Below are 21,559 nucleotides of genomic sequence, written 5' to 3' on the forward strand. Positions count from 1 at the left end.
ACAAAATACACATTTGTGAGACAAATACAGAAAGTAGTATGGGGAAAAAACATTTTATGAAGTGAGTATCAATCAGAAAACATCCATCTATCCTTATTACCGTATTCACCATATTAAATTCTGGTTAAGAGAAAAGAGACTTGAAATGATGAAAGAAAATGTATTCTAGTGTAAACTGTTCAGGACATGTGTTTAAGAATAAAAATATTAGAAATTCACTCTGAATGAGACAGAATAGAAACTGCAAACAAACCAGAAATGCTCTGTAGGCTAAACCGTGAAGCTTCTACAGGCCACATGCCAATCAGTGATGTTTTTAATTAGCAGCAAAAAAAGAAAACCAGCTAGAGATGCAAAGTGTTTTTACCTTTCCCTGCACTGCCATGCTTCGTCCCTGTTTGAATCAGCATGGATTATAATCATAACAGAAACTAGGGATCTATAGAAGTAATATATGGCACAGATTCCCAATTTATTCACACCTCCTATGGAACAATACATAAATAACACCAGGAGTTTTTTCCCAGTTCAAGTTGGCACATAATTAAGCAGAAGCCTGCTAATAATGGGTGAATTGCATGTAGTATCATGTATCATGAAACCTTTTCTTAGCTTCATTAGGACTTTGAGTCTTCTTTTGAGCTATAGACTGAACAATATGATATTCCTACATCTCAATTAGATCATCTCTTTGTCCTAAAGTCCTATTTTGAGACTTACAGTGTTTCACAGACCTGCATGTTTCATTGTCACATCAAGCTGCTGCTCAAAATGCAGGTGAAAGACACACTTACAGAAACATTGAAAGAAATAAGGGTTAAGTTTTCCAGAATTATAGATTTGATTAACCTCTTAAGCCCCAACGCCCCCTGATACGGGGGCAAAAGGCAGGAGATCAGGTAGGCTTGGGGTTTAAGAGGTTAAAGAAAATTGGGGGGGATGGAGATCTTGGCTGTGAACCAGAGGCTATGGAATCAGTTTGGAGCCACCCATAAGGACCAGCGGGTTTCCCCGGACATCTTCTGTTCCTTCAGGAAACTGCAGTCACCTTCTATGAGTGCTCACACGCTGTTGTTTTAGCAGACTTAATGTTTAACATGTTTGCAGTCTAAATGTTGGGGAATATTGCTGACATTTATATTTTGGACTAATTGGAATTTCTTTTCTTGCAGTTTTAGGATCTTGAACACTGGAATCTTGAGCTGATGATGGTTCTGGACTCAATATCGAAGGACCACAAAACTCAGTAGCTGTACTGAAGTTAACAACCATCAGATCGTCTTTATTATTATTGCCAACACGATGGAAAAGAAATATTGCATCCTGTTGTTGGAGCTAGATGGAAACCTAGGGGTTCGTCAACGTTATCTAGACATTTCACCCAAAAAATGTCCTCATGGTGGTGCTAGAGGTGAGGCCACGGGATCCACAACATTACAAGTGGCACTAATATTCTTCCTGGCACTTTGCCATTTAAGTGTGCTAAACAACCAGACAGGCAGCATGCACAACTGACATATGAAATCTACTCATTGTTTGTGTATGCAGGTACGGACAAACAGAGTCATTGTTTTTGTAAAAGCAGTGTTCTTTCAGTGTCATTTCCCACGAAAAGAAGGGGAAATGTGTAAGCCTACTGCTTTAATATCACTGACCTCTATCATATAAAATTATATAAAATCATATCCGTCAATGCAACATTTGTGCAGTGATTTGCCTCCCAAATTTTTTGGGGTTTTTTGTTTGCCCCGACAGTCATTGCCATGGCAACACAAGCAAGTGAAATTACAGTAACGTTTAGGGGGAGGCTGTACCAAGGAGCCGAGTCCACCACTTTGTAAAATTCAACAAATTCAAAACAGCACATCTCTCTGAGGCCGAGAGAACTACAGTCTGCCATAAAGTGCTCTTTTAGTCTCTCACATCTTTCAGAGCGACACTGCAAGTTTTACCTCAACTTGTATACAAACACCACACAAAAGCCTTCCTTTTCTTTCAGCTGTTCACTGAAAAGGAAAGGCAACAAGTTGATTCAATTCTAGTCTTTTGCACAGATGGACTTTTAAAGATTCATAGAGGGTGATGCAGGAAACATTGAGTGAAATAGAGAAAGAATGACAGAGTGTGAGACAGCACACATATATAGTACATTGCATCCTATGAGCCCCTACATAGCCACACACTATTATTATTTATGTCTTTTTATATATTTTTTATTTTGACACATTGACACGTCAAAGTGCTGACTTTATTTTTCACTTTGAAAGCACTCACATCAACATAAAAGCAGTCCTTCAGGGGCAGTAGACCTGCCCAAGCCTATAACTTTTGAAAAAATACAATTTATAGAGAAATACAATCCATAAAAAGTAACACTCAACTTAACAGCCAGTGGGACAAATGCAAGATGAATAACCATGAATTAAAATGCTTTAAATGGCTGACCAATACCTATGTCCACCATATGTGTGCAGTTCATTTTTACAATCCATTGATATTCAGTATCTTATCTAATGATGAACTGTCAAGGTCTATTCTTTAGATGCCTTTTATCTTCAGTTAAAAAAATTAAATCAGAATTATTGTTTCAAGCCACAGCAATGAAAAAAATGTAATACTAGATTGCATGTGACAAACATAAAATAAATGAAACACACACACACATATATAACACTGTGCATCATGGCTCAGATGCAAATGAGAAATACTGTCATCACCAAACAATTTTTGTAAGCTTTAGCAAAACAATTTTGTAACAATAGCAAAAAAGGGAAAAGTTTCATTAGTAAGTATCTCGTGAAAATTCTTAAGAACATTGTGGCAATCAGTATCTAACATTTAAATGTCTGCCACATAGACAACTCAGCAGGATTTCAAGACCACACAGTCATTCTGAGCATTACCACAGCACTTCCCGGTTGAGTAATTGCTGAACTAGTTAGACATTCACCACAATTTATGCTTATAACTGCATGGAAACGTGCTACATTGCAACGTCTTCGCAGATGTGAAGCCACAGACTCACCACAGTTCAGCTGCTTGTGCATTCGGGCCTTAAAAATGAGCAGAAGTATCTATAAAATGAGAATTGCCTTTCTAAATGTAGTTTCATTAACTCCTAAAGAAAAAAAATCTTCCTACCTGTACTAAAAGTAAATCAGCAGAGCTACTTCATGGAATGTTATAAACAAATGAATGGACACAATTATTTAAATGGAAAATTTTACATATTTTTGCATCATATCTAAAAGAAACCAAAAAAAATGTCTTTGCTGTTCAATCGTCTCCACTGGGTTTGTTGTTCATAGGTACTGATTCAGCCCAGAGAGATGAAGATGAGTTTTTTCCTTGTGAGCCTTTACTTCTGCACACCTTGAACATCAGTAATAATATAACCACCACCATAATGATGAGAACTGCAATAACGATTGTATAGGTTGTTGTATTGCATTCAGATACGGCATTAGCATCACCTGCAAAGAAGAAGACAAAGAAAGGTATTTTCAGATGATCTTGTGATATTTACTGAGAGAAATGACTAAGTGTGTTAAGACATGCCTACCTTCTGTGAGAACACTGACATTGAAATGCCCTGACTTTTCCACTGCAACTTTTCTCCACCCACAAGACAGAGAAGGCAGCCACTCCTCTACCTCACAGAAATACAGGCCACTATTATCAGGACCAGGGTTCAAGAAGGTGAGGCTGAATTGGCTGGGGTCAGGGTGGTCGTATCTCAGGCGAACATTCTCCCCAAACCTGTCCTGTAGAGTCGAGTTTCTGTAGACTGTGAATATGGGGCGCTGTTTAGTTTCTATTTCTTTCTGCCAAAACCATGTGACCTGGAACTTGGATTCATTGCTGGATTGTTTGTTGATGTTACAGGGGAAAGTAAAATCCTGGTTTCTGCTTATATTCATCGCTGTATCTTTCTTTGAAACAGAGAGATTGTTTTCTGTGAAAAAGGACAAGAGCAAACCTTTAGTTTATTAAGGTAACCAGTGAGACCTAATGAAATTCAGTTATACTGACACACAAGGGAGAGCTTGAAGAGATGAAACAATCAACAGCAAAACAAGAGAGGTGCCCAGAAGACAACTGAGAAGAGTGGAACATTTTGTCAAGGTTTTGGGAATTACATTTGATTCCTTTTTTATAGAGTTAAATTAGATGATAACACTAAATTATATATGGCTGATACAAAGTTACAGCAAGAAGATTAAAGATAGTCTCTTGTTCATTTCTAGCTCCATCTTCATTCAGTGAGGGGACTAGAAAAACCTTTGCATGCTTCACAGTGCAAACGCATCTTGATTTGAGTCATATTTGGCTGCCCACTGAAGTTCATCTAGTTCCATTAAAGGTCTCCAGTCACAAGTGTGGATGGTTGGGGCTGCTTTACTCACATCCAAAGCTGTGTGCTCTCATATGGCTGTTCTGGGGATGTCAACTCTCTATGACTTTGTACAGACCCAGAATTAGAAAAGGCCTGAAGCACGAGCTTTTGACTTGAATTTAAGATTGAAACTTAAGTCTTGTTTGATGTCATCCACCACTATTAGGGTCAGATGGATTGACACAGAACTTGTAACTAAGGGAAACACATCACCCGCTTCTTAATTGGTTTAAAATGTGCTTACAAGTATCCTTAATTCATACACCTCACAAAATAGCTAGACTATTAGGAGCCCAACAGAACACTTCTAAAACTGTGATCATACCTGTTACTTTTACACTGACTTTGATAGCACCACCACTGTCTGAGGCCTTCAGCTGCCAGTGAGCTTCATTATCCAGCTGGTATTGATCCACTTGGCACCAGTAGGTTCCACTATCCTCTTCATGGGCTTTCTGAATACTTAGGTAAAAGCTTTTCTCAGTGGGTCTGGACAGGCGTAGCCGCTCCTGCAGGCCTCTGGTGTCATTGTTCTCTGGGTAACTCACCAGGCCGGTGTGATCAAGCTCCACCAGGGCGGCTTTCTTCAAAGAAGAACTGTGTGCAGCAAAATGCCAAATGACTCGATAGAAAACCGAAGAACCAGAAGCTCCTGAGGTGATGCTACAGTTGAGCTTGACTTCTTCTCCTTCTTTGGCAGTCAGCTGCTGCTCTTTCTTATCTAAACGAAGGTCGTTGGCTAGAGAATGGAAAAAAATTAATATGAAGTTATATATTTTTAAATGGTCTGTTTAATTTATTTTTGTGCCAACTGTATATGGCATGTGAACATGTTTCTGAAGTATGAAAAATAAATGTATTCACCAGGCTCAGTAATTGTTAGCACTGTGCTTTTGGACACTGTTGAGAGCAGATACCATTCACCACGAGGATCTTGAAGCCACTCGCCCACTTTGCATGTATATAAACCTTTATCTGAGATTCGAGCTTGCCGAATAATCAGTTCAAAAGTGGGTCCTTTGCTGCGCCTCATGCTGATTTGCTGACGCAGGTCCACCTGGGATTCCGTTACTATGGAATTCCGGTCCAAGCTTACAATGGTCTTATTTCCGGCATTTTCCTCATGCAGCCAGGTGATAGAATAGAGTGATGATTCAGACGTTTTTGTGACGATGGAACATGTTATTGTTATGTCAGTGTTCATGTTTGTTGTCAACGCAGGAATAGGTGACACATCAAGTCTGCTTACTAGAAAAGGAGACAACATTTTCATTATTTTCTGAGGAAACAGGGAAAAAATGACTCTTTCTATTTAATGACGCCCCAAAATGGCTGCAGCTGGCAGTACCTGGGTTGTTTACTATCACAGAAAGCTGATTGGATGCTTTCAACTCCTTGTGTACATTCTTCAGTAAGACAGACACATTACACTGGTAGCTTCCTCCTTCTCTGTGGCTGGTACCAATGACCAGCAGATAGTACATGACTTCAGTTTTTCTGCTTTCTACTCGTAGCTGGTAGTGGTTCTGATCTGCAGACCAACTGATGGTGCCATCAGGGGAAAGTGTCAGGATGGTGTCTGGTGTTTTAGCCTCACGTTGCACGCTCCAAGTCACTGTTACCGGCATGTGTGGACCTTTGACCCGGCACATCAACTCCAATTTTTCTCCAACAGTCACCTGAGTGTTGCGACTGCTTAGAGACACTCCCATCAGCGTGTCTGACACAAAAATCCAAAATAGTCAGTGACAGCAAGTAAGAAAGGAGAAGCTGGTGATCAAGCAATCATTAGTGTTGAAAGCAAAAAGGAGATGTGAATACATGGCTACAAAACCACAACTGGCTTCTCGGTCTACACAATATGGCTATTGTTATGTCACCCTTCATTTCTTATGTAAAAGCAAAGAACATTGCTTGTAAATGTAAAGTTTGGTTTAATTGCAGGGGTACAGTAAACAAAGGAAGGATTCCCAACGGTGACAAGATCTGAATATCAGGTTTTGGATATTTGTCTACCATTTTCTTGTGACATATCACTATGAGCTAAAGTGTTCAATGGACATATCTGCAAATAAACAGATCAATAGCCAAGCAGATCAAAATCCACATATTTACTTTGCTAATTTATTATTAAACAAATCAAAACACTCAATAAGAAGAAAAACCTGTTGTAATGTAGGTAACTACACAAACACACAGACACACCTTACCTATAGAAATCACTGTCACAGTGGTAGTTTGTGTCTGGGTGTGAGTCTTGCCATTAGTTATGCGCTCAGACACAGCACACCGGTACACTCCTGAATCAGACAGTGTGACCTCATCAAGCACTAAGGTGAAGTTGTCAGTAGCTGGACGCATCACCCTCACTTTGCGACTCACAAACTCCTCTGCTATCTCTGTAACACCCTCCTCATTTATACTGATGATCTCAGTGAACGAGGCCGTTGGTGTTGATTTGTGTTGCCAGGTGACAGAGAGCTGACCTTGAACCCCATCCACTTTACAGAAGAGATGCAGCCCGCCCCCTTCGGTGACATTTACAGCCTGCTGCATTTTGACTGTCAGCCTGTTTTCTGTGAGGAGATGAGGCAACAGACAAATAGTACTGCTGTGTTTGAGAAGATAGTCATAGAAAAAGTAATTTTACAAACAGCAAAAACATAAATAAGAAAACTAACACTTTGAAACTACAAGTGAGCCTTAATAACAGCAGGTAAAATCAACAATGTAAAAAGGAAAGTGAAATAAACCCTGAATAACTGAGTGTGTGTGTTCACTATGACAAACCCTGAGGCTGAAATGCTACAAAACATAATGTTCAGTCAAACATTCTGAAGACAGTTTTGTTTTCTGAAAGCCGCACTCACAATTCAGCTAAAAAAATACATAAAACAAAATATTTTTTGCTCGCTGGTGATAAATGTGCAATCTGATTGTTGAGTGTTGAGATGTGGAAACCTAAAATTTTGACCTATGATGATACAAAGAGTAAATCCACTAAACAACATGATTTTGCTTTGTAGACGTATTCCATCTAGATTTCCTGTGGGGAAATGTAACGTTTGATTTAATGTTGTTCAGTAAACAAAAGAAGGGTTCCCAAAGGATTACATTAAGACTCTCAATATCAGTACAGTATGTTTCGGGTGTTTTTATGCCATTATCTTTTAATATATTACTATGGGCTAAATGGTTTAATGAATATATCTACAAGTAAACAGATTAATAGTCAAGCTGACCAAAATCCACTTTTTACTTTGCTATTTCTTCTGTAATATTTGAAGTGTAGTTTAACAAAGAAGTGTTAGAATTTATGGGAGAAACACCTGTTACAATGAAGGTAATATCATATTTTACATAGTTTGTACTACACAAACACACAGACACATCTTACCTATAGAAGTCACTGTCACAGTGGTAGTTTGTGCCTGGTTGTGAGTCTTGCTGTTAGGTTTGCGCTCAGACACAGCACACCGGTACACTCCTGAATCAGACAGTGTGACCTCATCAAGCGCTAAGGTGAAGTTGTCAGTAGTTGGACGCATCACCTTCACTTTGCGACTAACGAACTCCTCTGCTATCTCTGTAACACCCTCCTGACTTATACTGATGATCTCAGTGAACGGGGCCGTTGGTGTTGATTTGAGTTGCCAGGTGACAGAGAGCTGACCTTGAACCCCATCCACTTTACAGAAGAGATGCAGCCCGCCCCCTTCGGCCACATTTACAGCCTGCTGCATTTTGACTGTCAGCCTGTTTTCTGTGAGGAGATGAGGCAACAGACAAATAGTACTGCTGTGTTTGAGAAGTTAATAATAAAATAATTAAATTTCACTAACAGTAAAAACAAATAAGAAAAATCACCTTGTGTAATCCTTAATAACTACAGATAAAATGAACAATGAAAAAGGGAAAAGAGTTAAACCCGGAATGTGTTCACTTTGACACACCTGTGGCTGAGACGCTGACCCGCTGTGGGCTGGAGTCTTTGGGTTCTCCTTCAATAAAAGCATCATCTTGGCCTCTCTCTTGAGGCCAGACTGTACAGATATACTCTCCCTGGTCCTCAGTTCTCACAGGCTTTAAGATGAGACGGTAATCTCTGTTCCCGCTTCGGGCGGCTCTGAGCTCTCCATTTTTCTGTCGAACACTGTACTCCGGTGCCACAGTGAGAACGCCTGTGGGACCAATGCGGGCCAGCTCCACACTTCCCTTGAGCCATGCTACAGAGAAGAATCTTTTCTCCACGTCCTGTGTGTTTATATTACAGGACAGCATCAGCTCCTGCCCCTCCTGCAGCGCTGCCGGCTGTGCTGAGATTTCCACTGCCAGAGACGGAGACGATGGCTCTACCACCTCTAATCAAGATAAAAAATTAAAACGGTGAGACATCCACACATTAAATCATGAAGGCAGTTGTCTAACATTAATGTGCTGATCAATACATGTAATTTAATATAGCATGGCTAAGCAAAATCAATGAAATGCTTCCAACCTGTGGCTTTAACTGTCAGGGTCATTTCTTCTGCATTCTTCTGTATGATGATGTACCAGGAGCCATCAGGATCTTGGATCCACTCCTGAGCCTGGCAGTAGATCCTACCTTGGTCTGATGGCTCAACCTCAGCCATCTTTAGGCTGTACGAGGCTTCTCCCCATTTATCTAAGCGTATGAGACCTGCTTGGTAACGCCTTTCAAACCCCTGGCCTGGGCTCAGTGTAAAATCTCTATTCAGAGAAATGATAGGCTGAGCGTCCTCCTGTCCATCTTTATGGAGATACCAGGCAACAGACAGATGGGTGTGCTGGATGGTGCTGCTAGAGGCCAGGCATGTTAAAGTCAGAGCTTCACCCTCGTTTAAGCTCAGTGGTGTGGAAGCAGATGATGAGACACTCAAGGAGTCTTCAATCACTATGAAACCACATCAGAGAAATCAAAAGTCATGAATGCTCTGACATCATCTGTACCATACCTACATGAAGACACATTCAAGCGTTATGACTGAAAATCAGGATGGTGATTGATTACCTTTAACGACTGTCTTATCAGAATACTCTCCATCATAAGCACCTTCTAAGTTGACTGCAGTACATTCATATTCCCCTTCATCAGTTTTCTGCAGGCTTTTTATCTCGAAGCGGACTGAGTTTGGTGAGAGACGTTTCAAAGTAATTTCATTTTTTCTCACACGGGTTAGGTGAGAAGAATATCCAAAAGTATCTTCATGTGAACTGATGATTTGGATCTCAAAGTCTGGGTTTGAAGGCTTCGTCATACGGAATTCAAAATGTTTGTCAGTGTTTTCACTTCTGAAGCCACTCACACTGCAGGTGATGTAGAGGGGAGAGCCTAACACACGATACAGAGGCCCAGCTTGTACTTCAGTTTTCACTCTGGCCTCTCCTGAGTAAAGCAGAGACAAAACGCAAATGAAGTCATCTGAATCCTGAAACTTTGAAGTGCCACTTGTGTATTTATAAGTATTAAAGTATCTAACATATATGTTGCAGGCATGTTACAAATGAATGATAGAATGAATACACAATATTTTCAGAAAGATTTATATATTTTTTTATTTGTTAAGTTATTTTCTGCAAAAATATGGTTTTTATGACATTTCGGATAAAAAAAGAAAAAATGTTTGCAAGTTTTGAAAAAAGATATATTCACCCTCCAGGTGATGGCCACAATCAGCCATGTGACTGTGTTTTTTGTTAGTTCCTTTTTAAGGAAACTGTGGGTTCCTGTCACAAACTGTCTGAGGTAGTCTTACAAGTCTAGACGAAGATTACGAGGATAGGAGTGCTATTCAGACCGTGATAGAAATCTAATTAAATCAAATAATGTGTACAATCGTCTTCTTTTCATCCAAGTAAAAACTGCTTGTTTTCTTGAGTCACTTTATTTTCCTTCATGTAGGAAATATTTTTTCCCCAGAGAAAGCAAACATTTTGTCAAGATCTGCAGCCTGCAGATGATGTGAAACTGAATGAGGACCCCAATGCAGGAGACACTGACAGGCAGGAACAAGTTAATATAAAGTGAGCTTTCTATTAACACTGATCGTAAAGGTATAAAATAAGAGAAACCAAAATTGAACAAATTAAACTGGGAAATACGAGGAAACATGGAATCTAAACGACAGGAGGGCAGCTGAGGAAACACTCAGACTACAAGGGGGATAATATATAATAATATAGCCTATACACAAGGGGAATATTGAACACTTTAAATTCCACACTTTAAAAACAAAACACTGGGTCAAAATCCAGACCCATGAAACATTTATTGCTACCTATTTCATGATGCATGAAAATAATTCGGAGCTAATTTGTTTTCGTGTAGCAATTACACTGATATTAAATATAGAGACACCAAAGGAGATGAATCAGTGAGTTTAATCTCGGAGCTTTTCAAAAATCACGACGCAAACAACACAGACAATATTTTAGCTTTACCAAAGACGATGAGCATAACATGCAAATGTACTGATGGTAATTCTATATTTTTATTCTATTCAAAATGGACATACAGTGTGTTCTTACCAACAGCTTACTTTAACACAGTTAATATTCTGACATCTCCAGTGAATCCTCGAGGTCACTGACTAGAATCCACTCCAGCTAAAGGAAGCCAGTGTACCACTTACCACAACGCAAAAGCTGACCCAGGCAGAGAATCAAACTGGACCTCCAAACCGAGAGCAGGAAACAACTCATCATGAACCTTCAGCTTCAGGCTCAGCACTTTACGTCCTCGGCATAGCCTCTGTGATCAAGTTCTTAGTCTGTGTGAAAATCTGCCTGTGTCTTTTCACACTTGTTAAAGTGGTTTATGTTTCCTGTCGGTGACCTAGAGCAAGAGGAAGTCTGAGATATTTCCTGCATACTGCACATTATTCATGACTTTTGTGTATGTGTAGAGGTGGATTGGTGGAGATCAGTAACATCGCTCGTTTTTTTTTCCATCCTCGATCGAAACATTGGATGGTTACACGCGTGGTTAGACAACCTTAAGCCGAGCGGGCTCATAAGTGGGTCACCAAACCGTTCATTCTGTTCATTTCTATGTAGCGTTTTCAGAGGGAGAAACGTTTTGTCACTCACCCAAGCGATTTCTTCAGTCTCAACTTTTGCATAATGACTGAAACTTGGTGCTAGTTTCAGTCATTGTGCAGAGCTATACTGTTTACAAGGTTGGGGGGAAACCTGCAGTCAGCTGCGACTGAGATGAGACTTCCAGATGGACGGAATGAACTTTTTGGGAAAACATATGTAACTTTTCGATTATTCATCGACTTCCTTTAAAATATATTTTCATAGCATGATCATATTGTTGCATAGGCGACTTGTGAGATAACGTGGTTGCGGTCAAGTTGCGTTGCTTAGAAACGACCCTTTAACGGTCCCCATCTGAGTTTGACCCAGTTTTTGCAAACAGTGAATGCGTCTGTTTGAACATTCCTGTAGATTAATGACGCAATATTGCCATCTGGTGGAGACCAGAAAGACGTACAGTTCTACACAGTCAAATCAGCGTTTCAACATTTAGACCGTTTAAACATGGTGGAAAACGTTTGATATAATAGAGACAAGCTAAGAAAGAGAAGGGGTAAACATTTTATCAAGTTCATACAAACAAGAAAATTTAATGATGTATGCAGAAGAAATACAGGATTTAAGAAGCCCATAAGTGATATTTCAATCCAGAATGACTATTGTGAATTCAAAAACAGTGGGGGAAAATGATGCCATGATGTAGCTTATTAATAACTAATAAAGTATTTTGTTATAATCTACACTCATCCATCACTTTGTTAGGTGCATTACTGTGCATACGTTTTAAAACACCCCTCATTTCTTTAACAACATCCCAAAGTGGCCAATATTATGCTGATGGTTGTTGTGGTATATACTGGAAAATGACAGATAGGTGCAGGAAGGTATTCATGTGCAAAGATAAATGGTAATATTGTATTTAAGGTCATAAATAGAGTTCTGCCTTTTTCTCCATTCTGTATCAAGATGATCCCTGCTTTAGTAATGTACAGGTCTGGGCTTTGGGGAGGCCAGTCCATGACTTTTACTGCATTGACAGTGAACTTTTTGTTCATAATTCCATCAATTTTAACAATTTTAGATTCCCAACACCACTGGCTGAAATTCAGCCCCAAAACCTCCACAGTGTTTTACAGATGTGTGTAATGACACATGTATAACACTTACTGTTTTACAGCTTTTAACCAAAAATTTCAAATTTGGAGTCATCACTCTATATGACATGTTGCAACTGATTTTCAGTTCAGTTCTTGTGTAATTTGAAATATCTCAGCCTTTTCTCCCTGTTTCCTTTCCTTAAGAATGGCTTCTTGACATCCACCCTTCAAAGATACCATTTCTGATGGTGTTTCAATGAACAGTAGATGACTAGGTGAAGGGCCAGATGCATTTTTCAGGTTTTGTGGCAGGTCCTCCAGGTCCTCACCCCTGGACTTTTTTCTTGTTAAGATATGATCTTCAAATAAGGTTCATTTGTGTCGCAAGTTTTAGTCTTGTCCTGTTTTCCCTAAAGGTTTTAAAGACATACTACACAATATGGTGAGATATGGAATATGGTATATGATATGGTATATGATATCTCTTTTAGAATCACTTTGTTGGTGCAAAAACAAAATTTTATGCCTGTTAAAAGATGTTGTCTTCAACTAAAGCAAATGGGGACAAATAAAGCATTGTTGTGTAGACACAACACTGATTGAAGTTCCTTTTTTTAATGCTTCAGTGATTCATTGAAGTCAAGTGGCTCAACAAACTTGTCAGAAATGCTCTGAAAATGGTCAGATACAAAGACTGGGCTAAAAATGAGTGGAAAAACATCAACATGTCGAAAAAAAAAGGAGAAAAAAACTTTTAAAGAGCTGAAGAAGGACTATATAACCATTGCTTAAAAATACTTGAACAAACAAACAAACTATGAACAAACCAAACAAATCAGAATGAGAAAAAATATGATCTGAGTAACTTTGAACATGGTTATAGTGTTTCAGAAACTGCTAATCTGTTGGGATTTTGTCACAAAATCATCTCTAGCATTTACAAAGAATGGTCAGAAAACGAGAAGAGATCCAGTGAGACATCAACCACACATTTTTTGTATGTGAAAATGTATTTTTTGATGGCAGGGGTCAGAGGAGAATGTCAGACCTGCTTTGAAATGACAGGAACAATTCGTTACAACCAAAATAGGCATAAGAGCAACTTGAACGCATAACATATCAAACGTGTCAAGGTTCCACTTCTGTCAGTGAAGAACAGGAAACTGAGTCTAGAGTTTACAAAGACTGAAGATGGGGAAAAAAATGCTGTCTGGTCTGATGAGTCTGCTGGTAGGGTTAGAATCTGGCATAAACAACATGAAAAGATGGGTTTATCCTACCTTGTATCAACGGTTTACACTGCTGGAGGTGTGATGATGCAGGAGAGATTTTCTTGGGACAGTTTGGCCCCTTTACTACCAAATGAAAATCATTTAAATGTTGTAGCCTACCTGAGTATTGCTGCTGAACATGTCCATACCTTCATGACCACAATGTGACCATCTTGTGATAGCTGCTTCTAACAGGATAGTGCCATCATGTCAGTATGAACCAAAATTTCTGATGAATGTTTCCAGCACCTTGTTGAATCTACAGGAAGAATCAAGGCAGTTATGAAGGCAGAGAGGAGGTCCAACCCAGAATGAGCAAAATGCATCTTACTCAGTTACCAGTGAGTTTATCTTACTACTTTGCATTTGAATGACTGCACAATACCAATACATAAAATGTATATTGGAGGGCAGAGTGCTGCCTTTTTGTTGTCAGTAGTAATTAAGGACAAAAACATAAAACAATGTGGGGTTTTTTGTTTTGTTTTTCGGCTTTTTGCTGTGTTTACCAAGACACTTTTACCGTCTCAGGCTTCTAAATCTGGTAAAATGTCACAATCTAAGGCTCCTCTTCTGATGAATCACAAACTTACGCAACCACGGAGTTCTTTAGACTGGCATACGTCAAAATGGTCGTGAATGAATGCCTCTAGGGGTTTGAGGGACTTTCTCACGTATGGGAAGACAAGCACGTCATCTTTCATGTTTCCCAGCATGATACAACCTGCTGGTTTAGACATAAAAAGGTAGCCTTCTAGTTAAACTTGGACTTATGGCGCCAGTGTGATGGCGTGATGCAAGAAAACTCAAGATGAGGAGTTCACAGGAGCGTTCCGCTTATGTTTGAGATGAAATACTTTTATCCCACCTAAGTTAAGCTGCTGAGCAGACTTCTTTCTCTTTTTTCTTTTTTCTTTTTTTTGCACTCATCTTTTTCATAGAAGAGACCTGCCATCATTGTCTGTGAAAAAAACAAAACAAAGAAAGGCAAAAAAAACTGTCTAGCTTAGAGAGAAATTTACTCAGCTGAAGACGAAGGGGAAGTGTTATGCATACGCATGTCCCTTACAGAACAGGAATAGGAAGTATGAAGAAGACAGGAAAAAACACAAATCCACTTCTCAAAGCAAAAGAACTGCTGCAAGCGTAAACCACACATGTTTGTTCACTTTCTATTTAGGCTGCGTGTGCAGGTGTTTCTGAAGGTGGCTGCATGCTGCTCTTCTGCAGAAAGGGAGTTTTGAAGCTCTGCTGGTTTGAAAGATGAGTGACACACTGGAGAGGACTACAGACTGTCCTTTGCTGCTTCTCGCTGAGGAGTCCAACGTGAACGAGGAGAAAGGGAATGTAACAGGACCAAGTGAGTTACGTTGGGAAGATGGAGGTCTGCCCATGGAGCTCCAGAAAGGGATGGAAACCCTACGAGTGAACAGAGAATTGACTGATGTGACACTGCGCGTTCAGGGTCATGACTTCGCTTGCCATAGAGCGATTCTGGCGGCTGCAAGTCACTACTTCAGGTAAATCATCATCTGGTCTTAACTGTGTCGTGATCTCGGGCCTACTTGTTTTACTCACAAATTATGGCCGGTCTCTACAGGGCAATGTTTTGCAGCGGTCTCAAGGAGAGTCATGAGGAACGTGTGGAAATGAAAGGTTTGGACAGCGGGACGATGCACTGTCTCTTGGAGTATACCTACACCAGCCGAGCTCTCCTCACACACTCGAATGTCCAGAGAATACTCGAGGCTGCCAGTCAGTTTCAGGTAAATCAGCTTAACTGATCTTTGTTGCTCAATCAGGGTTTTTTTTTGCAAAATCATTGTCTGGTGCCAGGTCATTGACATTTTTAACACCAATGTAAAGATGTAGTGAAATCAAACAGCGGAGGCAAAAAAGTTCTACAAATCGAGGTGTGAATTTAGACTTTAAAGACCAAGTGAACCATTTTTTACAAAGACATTTGACCTTAACATGTTTTTCACATAAAGGCAGCACAGCTTGAATTTAAGTCCATAAAATAAATCAACCATAAAGTTTATAATTAATCTGACTGAAAGTTGTTTTAGTCGAGTTTAACTTGAAAAAGGCTTTTGGCAGCAAACGATCTCTTTCAATGAATTTTTAAACCATCAACACCATCGGTTCATACAAACTTTTTTATATCTCTTACATTTTAACCACCTGCATGTAAAGTCAGTTGGAACAAATAGGCCATCAAAGGAATGAAGACGCCTCGTGCTGAGTTAGCAGCAGAAAGCAAACCATTTATTTCTAATCGGGATGATGGATTTGGTGTTGTGATGTGGAACTGTAATTAAATTTTTGAAACTGCTATCAGCTTCTTACTTCAGTTTTTTCCTTGCGTAAAGGGAACAAACACATGATTGGATGAGAAATTGGTTTTGCTAAGAGGGAAGTGAAAGTTGGTCAGTTGTTTACACTCAGGATCATTTTTCCATAAGGGCTTAAATTAACTACACAGCTGTGCCACACTGCAGAGGAGGCAGGTGTTTGTGTTTGTGTGCTTCTATTTTTGCAAAAACGCTTTGGGTGTTAAATTTTGATGATAATTTCTTCAGGCACTCTTGCTGGATTGTCAGCGTAACTAAGAAGCAAGGTTAAGATCACGTTAAGAGTTAGGGTTAAGATTATCGTATGAGGCTAAATTTTATTTTATTTTATATCCTTAAAAAAACTAATCAGGTATCTCATTTTATACTGGCTTTGTGAAAGAGCTTTGTGAATGCTTTTGCTGCAAGTGATAGATAAAAATATCCACAGCGAATCTGTTGAATTTCAAACGCAGGTTTTCAAAAGCTTATATAAATTCAGGCTATGGCAATTAGATAAGCAAAGTGGGCACCGGGGAAAACTGTGGGCCTCTTTAGTCCAAAATTCTATTACTGTCCACTGTTGGATTGTTTTCTTGCTGCAAATAAGAAAACAGTTGTTTGGTCTGACGCTGACAGACGTCTGAGGACTCACTGCATACAAATGTTTGACTGTGTTATACTTTAGAAGGCATTTTTTTGCAGAAAAAGTCCCCCATCGCTTACAAAGGAAGTGCACTGGGACAGAATTGATTTACAGCCAGTTTACCAACAAGAAAATTCTAAGCCCTTAAAATCCAACTATAGCTGTAATTGCCAATTTGGAGCAGCTTAATCAGCTACAAATAGCTTTAACCGATGCCTTTGTTCTTTTTGTCTCTTTAGTTCCTTCGTGTGGTAGATGCATGCTCTAGCTTTCTCAGCAAGTCTATGCAGCTAGACACCTGTATTGGCATCTTAAATCTGGCTGACAGACATGCCCTGTCAGCCCTGCGCGCCAGAGCTCAGGACTATATTACTACTCAATTCTCTCAAGTGGTCCAGCAGCAGGACTTCCTGGAGCTGCCAGTGGAATCTCTGGAGACTATCCTGCAGAGGGATGACCTGGATGTGAAATGTGAGGAGTGTGTTTTTGAAGCACTCATGCACTGGGTGAGAGCCCGGCAGGATGAACGCTATCCCTCACTGGCCAGGTTGCTTACGCACGTACGGTTGCCTCTGCTGGAGCCGGCATACTTTGTTGAGAAAGTGGAGTCAGATGAGCTGATACGACGGTGCAGCGAAGCTTTTCCTTTGTTGCAAGAGGCCCGAATTTATCATCTCTCTGGCAGGGAGGTCAGTATAAACCGCTGGGCATATTGTGTTTTATTGTTGTTAATCACTGTTTGTCTCATGTCCAAGTTTCATATATGTTTGACCTTTTTAACAGGTGGTCTCAGAACGAACCAAACCACGTGTGCAGCACTTTCTGTCAGAAGTATTCTTGATCATTGGAGGCTGCACCAAAGACGAACGCTTCATTTCCACTGTCACATGTTTGGACCCTCTCAGACGCAGCCGCCTGGAGGTCGCCAGGATGCCAATGACAGAGTTAGAGGACGAGTCCCAAAATAGAAAATGGGTGGAATTTGCTTGTGTCACTTTCCACAATGAAGTATACATATCTGGTGAGTGAACATATTCTTTTTTTCATAGAAAGGCTTCACTTGTGAAATTGTGACGATTGCTCCTTGTTGTTATTACCCGTGAAGTGTGCACTTCACTGGTATTCAAATGTAATGAGAATTTAGGAATTTATAGTATGAACAAAACAAAACAACAGGAAGTCGTGACATTATTTCTGCTCTAACAGTTGCTGTGGTTTTAGGTATTTCCCAACGCAGGAACTGACAGTTCTAGTTAAGTGGAACACGCAGACTGTAAATGCTATGACTAGCACGCAGGATTTCTCCATCTTTAAACAGCATGATAACTTATGCAGAGTTATTACTAAAGACTTGGTGATATGTCAGTATTTTGGAATGAATGCAATATTTGTACAGATAATCACAGTTGTCTCTAATGGTCTTGTTGCTGTAGGAGGTAAGGAGACACAGCATGATGTCTGGAAATACAATGGTGCCCTGGACAAGTGGATCCAAATCGAGCCCCTGTCGACTGGGCGCTGGAGACACAAGATGGCAGTTCATTGTGGGAAAGTGTACGCACTGGGAGGGTTTGATGGAGTTCAGAGGCTTTCTAGTGTTGAGGCCTATGATCCCTTTCATAATCGCTGGATGCAGGTAAACACAATATATGTACTGTATATATGTGAAGGGTATAGTTTGTAGTTCCTAATAAAAAGTAAGCAAAAAGGAATTACCAACAACTTCAACCTGCGCAGCATTTTAATGCATTTTAAAAGCATTTTAATTCATGTTTTCAAATCTGTTTTATTTGGACAGTCTTGTTTTTATCATGTACTCTGAGTGTTGCTCCCAGTTTTCTGCACCACCATCTTCGATGAGCGATTTCTCATCTAATATATTCTTCTTTAACCTAGTGCAGTATATACAACTCCAGTTCCCCTCAAAAGTTGGGAAGGTGTGGAAAACATACATAAAAACAGAATTTGATTTTTTGCAACTCTCATAATAACACGTTTTATTCACAACAGAACACATAAAACATATTGCATGTTTAAACTTATGACATGTAAGATCTTGAGATAAAAATAAAATTATTTGGAATTTCACAAAAGCAACATATTTGATGAAAGCAACGTGTTTTTAAAAAGTTGGGGCAAGGAGATTTGTGATTGTGTAGCATCTCCTCTTCTCTTTACATCAGTCTGTAAATGTCTGGGAACTGAGGACACCAGTGTTGGGATGTTAAGGAAAAAATTTTCCTCCACGCTTGTCTGATAGAGGGTTAAAGCTGCTAAACAGTGTAGGGTCTTCTTTGTCGTAATTTTCATTTCATAATCTGACAAATGTTTGCAGTTGCTAAAAGGTCTGGACTGCATTCAGGCCAGTTCAGCACACTGACTCTTCAACTGTGAAGCCATGCTGCTGTAGGCTGCAGTTTAGCATTGTCTTGCTGAAATATGCAATAATTTCTGTGAAAAAAAGGCTATCTGGAAGAGACACTTTGCTCTAAAACATGTGTCAATCTGTGTAAGCTGCCATTTCCATAGCCACTATTGCCCCCAGCATACCATCAGAGATGAAGGCTTTTGAACAGAGTGCTGATAAGTCAGAGGTCACAGCGCCCATATGTTCTAAAAAGAATTTCAAATTGGAATTTGTCTCTTCTATTTTCCATTTTGTTGCAAAATCTTCTTTCAGATTTACATTTTACAGCATTTGTGGACTTTTTAGATAACTGTTGCTCAAACTTAAAATAAACAAATATTTTTTGACAAAATAGTAAAATCTCTCAGTTTAAACATTAAAATATGGGTTTGTGCTATTTGTAAATCATTGCAATGCGTTTTTTTATTTACAATTTACATAGTGGCCCAGTTTTTTTAGAACTTAGGTTTTACTATACCTCACGTGTCACATAAGTTACTTATGTTACTTTCGAGAGTTCAGCTTTTCTGCTATTATCTGCATTTGTATTCTATGTGTTTTCTTTTCCTGTTCAGAAATTCCATCCCATTTAACTTTTGATCCTATGCCTGTTTCTTTCCTATTTTATTTACCTCAATAACTGACTTATGTGTGATCTCCAGCCTGAAAGTAAAGTTTTCAGGTTTGGACTTTCACCTGCCTGTGGTGTTCTATCATCAGTTGCAGCTAACATAATTTTTAAGTTAGCGTCTTTTGTTTAGATCTTTTAGCTTTTTAAATTGCCTTACTGTTTTGATTCAGACATACTTATATACGCCTCTTATTTACTGCAGGTGACACCTCTTGCAGTAGGTGTGAGCTCATTTGCTGCTGCAAGCTTTGACAGATGGATCTATGTGATTGGTGGTGGGCCGAATGGAAAGCTGGCCACCGATAGGGTCCAATGCTGGGAGCCAGGGACAGGCGGCTGGGAACTGAAAGCACCCATACCCATTGAAACTAAATGCACTAATGCTGTTACATTCAAGAACTGCATCTATGTAGTTGGTAAGCTGTCAAATCCCACTCAGTACATTTACTTACTTAATGTTAATGGTAACTTTTAGAATATTGCAGTAACATTGACATGAGCCTTTTCCATCACGACTGCTTTTGGTTTTGATATATTTAATGTATTTTCAGACTTTTATTATGATTCTGCGTACTGATATAGTATATTAATTTGATATCTGTCCAATTCTCTTTGTGGTCTCAGGCGGTGCCATGCATGCCATGTACTGCTACTCTCCTCTATCTGATTCCTGGACCCTTGTGACTCGTCTGGGGGAGAGGGCAAGCTGTGCTATCGCTGCCTGTAACAACAAACTTTTCATCACTGGAGGAAGAGATAACAAAAACCAAGTCATCTCCACAGTGATGTGCTGGGATGTCGCCCGAGGGGTTTTGACAGAGGAGTGCGTTTTACCAATGGGAGTCTCGCACCATGGCAGTGTGACCCTCATGAAGTCCTACACACATATACACAGAATAACACCTGCCTCAGAGAGCCAATGACACAGGCGTCTGTGAACAGGACTTATTTTGGTGCTAAGAGTGGTTGTAGGATTATGCATGAAGAGTAAAAACATGTTCAAAGATAAGAAATATGTTTGGGGTTTTTTGCATGCATTACAATGTTTACTTTATCTTTGTTACCGTTTTGTAACAAATTAATGACTATGATGTTTTGAAAACATTGCGTTTGTAGTTAAGCTTTCTCAGAAAAGTGTGGATTACAACCTCACAACAGGTCAAAATAAGTCTACAAACACAAAAACGAAAATTAAACATTTGCTAAATCATTATCTTATAAGTTTCTTATTAACTGCCAGAGAAATTTAAAGTTGCAAATGAAGGAAAGAGCAATGCAAAAGCAATTAAAGTAACTTTTGGATTTTCCTTTTATGTTTTCAATTAGCAAACTAACTCTGAACTCTACACTTTAATGCTGATTTATTAAATGCAATGGTATTTGAACGCAACACAGGTTACCTGCGTATCAACAAATAAACTGACATGTCAAACAGAACCTGTAATCCATTTCCTTGTGAGTGCTGCCATCAAGTGGTGAAAAGTACTCATGTCGTTATTAAGAGTTCCACACTTTTTGTGAAAGTCAAAACAATGCGACTGTTAAGACACGAAAACAGTCAAAGACATATATTTTTAAAGACGAACCATTGGCCGTATTTATTTCCTGGTTCTTCTGAAAACCACCTGCGTTTCATTGTCACCGTTGTCGCGCCAAGGTACCGGAAACATTTAGATGGGGTGGAGCTTGTACCTGTACTCTGCACCTGTGTGTTGT

General features: G+C 39.5%; 2 protein-coding genes across 2 annotated transcripts; one reads left to right on the top strand and one right to left on the bottom strand.

Annotated features, from left to right (window-relative positions):
• Nucleotides 1–1,911: 1,911 nt before the first annotated feature.
• On the bottom strand, nucleotides 1,912–11,297 carry LOC146651047 (immunoglobulin superfamily member 2-like). Its single transcript, XM_085384808.1, has 11 exons — nucleotides 11,050–11,297; nucleotides 9,429–9,803; nucleotides 8,895–9,311; nucleotides 8,350–8,757; nucleotides 7,794–8,159; nucleotides 6,607–6,972; nucleotides 5,745–6,116; nucleotides 5,261–5,644; nucleotides 4,722–5,135; nucleotides 3,563–3,955; nucleotides 1,912–3,473 (listed from the first exon to the last, which is right to left on the bottom strand). Exons 1-11 carry the CDS (start codon nucleotides 11,120–11,122, stop codon nucleotides 3,277–3,279), a joined length of 3,765 nt encoding a protein of 1,254 aa, XP_085240934.1. The 5' UTR covers nucleotides 11,123–11,297; the 3' UTR covers nucleotides 1,912–3,276.
• A 3,608-nt stretch (nucleotides 11,298–14,905) lies between these two features.
• On the top strand, nucleotides 14,906–21,233 carry klhl6 (kelch-like family member 6). Its single transcript, XM_085385413.1, has 7 exons — nucleotides 14,906–15,346; nucleotides 15,427–15,592; nucleotides 17,045–17,494; nucleotides 17,589–17,826; nucleotides 18,239–18,441; nucleotides 20,046–20,259; nucleotides 20,468–21,233. The coding sequence occupies exons 1-7, from the start codon at nucleotides 15,090–15,092 to the stop codon at nucleotides 20,764–20,766; spliced, it is 1,827 nt and encodes a 608-aa protein (XP_085241539.1). The 5' UTR covers nucleotides 14,906–15,089; the 3' UTR covers nucleotides 20,767–21,233.
• The last annotated feature ends 326 nt before the right edge of the window (nucleotides 21,234–21,559 follow it).

This window comes from Rhamphochromis longiceps, linkage group LG16, assembly GCF_057381845.1.
Source record: "Rhamphochromis longiceps isolate RC_006_pf linkage group LG16, R_longiceps_female_GT1.1, whole genome shotgun sequence".
Classification (NCBI taxonomy): Eukaryota; Metazoa; Chordata; class Actinopteri; order Cichliformes; family Cichlidae; genus Rhamphochromis; species Rhamphochromis longiceps.